The sequence below is a fragment of the Propithecus coquereli genome, unplaced genomic scaffold (genome assembly GCF_000956105.1).
Source record: "Propithecus coquereli isolate 6110/MARCELLA unplaced genomic scaffold, Pcoq_1.0 Scaffold16, whole genome shotgun sequence".
NCBI classification, from domain to species: Eukaryota; Metazoa; Chordata; class Mammalia; order Primates; family Indriidae; genus Propithecus; species Propithecus coquereli.
Window position 1 is genome coordinate 7685954 of NW_012140524.1, and position 4738 is coordinate 7690691.

At 37.2% G+C, this 4738-nt stretch overlaps 1 protein-coding gene across 1 annotated transcript in view; it reads left to right on the forward strand.

The window, feature by feature from the left end:
• Nucleotides 1-733: 733 nt before the first annotated feature.
• Nucleotides 734-4738, forward strand: part of LMNTD1 (lamin tail domain containing 1) — a 157233-nt gene continuing 153228 nt past the window's right edge. The window contains exon 1 of the mRNA XM_012640965.1: nucleotides 734-822. Within this exon, the coding sequence (XP_012496419.1) occupies nucleotides 734-822 (89 nt within the window). The remainder of the gene's footprint in view (nucleotides 823-4738) is intronic.

Consider the following 4738-nt stretch of genomic DNA (forward strand, 5'->3'; position numbering starts at 1 on the left):
TTTAAGTTTTCTGGCTTTGATTTTACTATTTCTACCAATAGGATTCTTTATGCATTAAAATTTTATGGTTTCTATTCCTGCTGCCTAACTGTTTCCATGTTTTCAAAGCATTTGTCAAAAGAAAGAAAGAAGGAAGGAAGGAAGTATCAATCTATGATTAATTCCCCTGATATTTACATACTGGCTTTGACGTTCAGAAATTCAAAATAAGGTATCAAATGTTTTGGTGGCAAGGTCTGTCTGGTAAGAGATATGGTTCTCCTAAAAGCAAGTTATATTATTTAATGTCTGCAAACTGCAAAGCAGGTACAACATCAACATGGTAACTGTTCAGAGACTGGAACTTTGTAACTATGGAGACATTACCTCATAGTTCTAAGGGGCAGTGTTGGCCAGATGTGAAAGTTGTAGTCACAAAGGTCTCTTTGCCAGGTTACTGTCCTGTCTCTTGAGCTGCTTCCAGTGACTGCTACACACCTTCACCGTGCTTTGTCCAATATCCTTAGCCAGTATCAGTATTGGCTATGTTGGTACTTACATATTTACAAGAGAATTCTGGTTCTGGCAGCAGCTTGGTAAAGAAATCATTAGATCTGGCAGGTGCTTGAAGGTAGTTGGATTAACAGGTAAGGTCTGTTTAAAAAGAAAATCTGCCTTGAATGTCAGCCGTATTCATTGCCTGATGTCATGATCTGTTTCCTAGGAAAGAAAAGAGACTTCTTTTGTAGCCAAGATGAAAGACACACAAGACATTCAGGAAGCTTCAAAGGCCCTGCAAAGTGAAGTCCACAAACAGGAAGATGAAGTGGAGAAACAAGAGCAGTAAGAACACATAATAGGGGGAGATGAGGATGAGGGTCTGAGTTTTAGAGAGATAATGATGGAGTGCTTGAAATCTTTTGTTTCAAACCATCTTATGAAATGTTAGAACTAGAATAGATTCCACAAATTTAATAAAAATAATGAACTATAGCATACAACTATTCGCCCAAACACTGTTTTATAAGGTTCTAGTCCTTGCATAATATAAAAGTTCATCTAGACAGATCTCCATCATATAAGACCTAATTAAGAGTCCAAAGTTCCCATTTAACATGGTAAGGCAATTTGCAGACAACGTCTTCAGAACTTCTTTGCTGACCTAGGGACAAAAAATTACCAGAATTTTGGTTTTGGAAACATCTGTGGGGATGTTTTATAAAATTACAACTCCCTATTTTTACTACTGCTACTAAATCATTAGTAGTAGTAGCATTAGCATTGGTTTTCCAATGTTTTTTAAAAAATAGATATTTATAGTATTGAGTATATATAATTTACAAAGTATTGAGTATACATAATTTAAAGCTATTGTTACTTTGGACCTAGATGTCCTGTGTTTACTATTCATTCCAAATACATCTTTTAAATAGTTGTTCTTAAAGGTCCTCTGAGAAATGATTGTCATTGGTATTACCAATGAAGTACCTCCGAAAGTAACACTGAAATGCGGGAATTGAGCTTTGGTAACTGCCCCTTGTTTAGTGCTAATCAATTACAGAGGGAGCAAAATACCAAGGAGTTTGGAAAATTCCTTATGCTAAAGGGAAAACTAACTAAGCATCAAGAAAAATCTCTCCAAAAAGAGTTGAATAGGTAGGCAAGTGGAGAGTTCAGATGGTGGGCTATATCACATGAGTTTGTTCCTGAAATATTTCAGCTCTTCCAAAGATACGTGCAGTCATCAGAAATTCCTTACTCGACTACAAAAATAAGAACATCCTGTGGCCCTGGGCCAATTTCTCTGACTGCAACATTTGCGAAGTCTTATTGTGAATCTTTTGTGGAATTAAATTTAGTTGGAAATGCTATTGTTTTACTGGAGGAAAAAAAAAAGGAGCTTATAAAATGAACATGCTGAAAAGATATAGCCAGTCTATAATGAAACCCAGATGTAAGGGATGTGAAAAGAGAAAAGTACTGTCCTTGCTTTTGCAGTCAGTGTCAGGGAGACAGCGTGTCATATAATCCTGTCTGGGTTTGAGCAGAGATGAAATATTTGTAATTTGATGATTTATTAATACCTTTATGATCTCCTTCCCACTACCTCCACAGTTAGACTCAGGGGTGTATCTTCATGGCTTAGAGCTTTTCTGACAAACCTGAGTGCTTGGGCAAATGTATAAGCTAACTGAGCACTGGGCCACCGATAATGCCATTTTCCAATAATGCCATTTTCAAAGCCAATGCCATTTAATTATTTTAAAAATTTGCCTGAGATGTCTGTACCTTCTGAGAGGTACATTTAGAGCAAGTGGGTTTGGATTACAAATCTCTCCAGATACAAGATTTCTAACAAGGGAACTTTCAAATTGTAGAACAAAATGATTGTTAATACCTCTTGGTAAACAAAGACATTGAGGGTCACATCAGCAAGATGGTGGACTAGGAAGCTCCGGACCCTCATTCTCCCACGGAGACTTAAAAACAACAAGAACAAAAACTAGAGACTGGATAAAATGACTTTATAAGAGCTGTGGAAAACAGATCAAAATGGAGATAATCCATGCAAGCAAAACACTTAGCTCCTGCTTATACTGGAGAGATATGTGGCCCCCAGAAAGGGGATGGTTGAACTGGCTATTTGTCCAGTGTTTCAGAGAGATAAAGGGTTTTGGTCTTCAGTACTCTGTTCACAATTTAGCAATAAACACACTTACACGGAGACACCCCCCTATGCACACGCATACACACAGGTGCACACACACAAGATTTGCTTTGAGGTCACTGGGAAGAGTCTCAATGTGACTCATAAAATGGACTGTCATAAGCCTTTTTATGATCCATCTCATGAGAGTATTGTTTAACTTGTAAGATAATTTTACTGTAGTATAGGGACCTTATTGTGCACTAAATGCTTTCATATTTATAAAAAAAGAATGGAAAATCTTTGTTCACAGTAAGATTCACTTACAACAATAGCACCAGAAAATTGTCTTTCTTCTCCCTCTTTTCTGCCATTCCCTCCAACACACACACACACACACACACAGAGTTTATATGAAGGCAAACATTAACTATAGAATGTTTATTAATACAGAAAAATTAGTTAAGCAGCAAGAGGAATTAAAGGAAACAGGTATAGGAAACAATGACATAGTAAACAGGTTATTAAGTATGAAATGTCCAATTTCCTTAAGTAATTTGACAGTTGATGTCTCTGACATTTCACTTTGACACTTCTTGTTTTATGTTTATTGTGTAGGTACATCCTCATTCTTTCGAACACATGGTTTGGCTTGTGATTATCATATTTTTTTAGAGCAATTTTTGTGAAACCATGGATAAGTCAAAAATTCATGTTATTTTTCAATATCAGTTCTGTCATGGAACCAATGCAGCATAGACAGCTCCAAATATCAATGAAGTGTTTGGGAAGGATGTGGCTAATGAATGCACAGTACATTGATGGTTTGAGAAGTTCTGTCCTGGTGATTTTAATCTTGAAATTGAGCCATGTGGGTGACTTGAGACCAAGGTGGATAATGATGGGCTAACAGCTGTAGTGGAAGCGAATCTATCTCAACCTATGCGTGAATTAGCAGCAACGTTTGATGTTACTATTCCAATAATATTGGACTACTTGAAACAAATGGGCAAGAATAAAGGAGCTGGATAGATGGGTACCACATGAATTAAACAAGCATCAGAAGAGAAATCGTCTCGAAAATCTCAAAGCTTGCCTTTCTTTGCTGTCACAACATAACGGCAAACCATTTCTATACCATATTGTTATGTGTGATGAAAAATGGATTCTTTTTGACAATTGCAAGTGTTCTGCACAATGGTTGGATAAAGATGAAGTGCCAAAACACAGTCCAAAACCGAATATTCACCAAAAAAAGCTAATGGTGTCTGTTTGGTGGTCCAGCACTGGTATTATCCACTATAGCTTCATGAAACCTGGTCAATCAATTACAACGGATATCTACTGCAACCAACTGGATGAAATGATGAGGATGCTTGTGATTAAGCAACCAAGATTGGTCAATAGAGATAGGCCAGTCCTCTTGCAAGACCACATGTCGCAAAAAACAACGCTGCTCAAACTACAGAAGCTGGACTTGGAAACTCTCTGTCATCGATTGTATTCACCAAACCTTGCACCACTGCCTACCACTTCTTCCAGGCTTTGGACCACTTCTTGCAAAGAAAAATATTCAATTCTCGACAAGCTGTGGAAAACGCCTTCCGCGATTTCATCACCCTCGCTCTTCAGGCTTCTTTGCTGCTGGCATAAGCAAGCTACCATTGAAATGGCAAAACTGTGTCGATTGTTTAGGCACATACTTTGATTAATTGTACTGCTTCTTGTTTGAGATATAATAAACTATATTTTTTATTTGAAATCAGACATTTCGTATTTAATTATTTAATATATTAATGTCTTTTTCGCTAATGGAAAGGGGAAATATGATATAATAAGTGATAAAAATGAGGTATAAATTGTTTATAAAGTCTCAACTTTGAGTGAAAAATACATTGAAAGGCCGGGCACGGTGGCTCACGCCTGTAATCCTAGCACTCTGGAAGGCCGAGGCGGGCGGATCGTTTGAGCTCAGGAGTTCGAGACCAGCCTGAGCAAGAGCAAGACCCTGTCTCTAAATTTAAAAAAAAAAGAAAAATACATTGAAAAACCTGGAAGGAGATGGTAAAGTCTCTGGCTGGTGACATTATAATGATTATTTTCTTTTTTTTA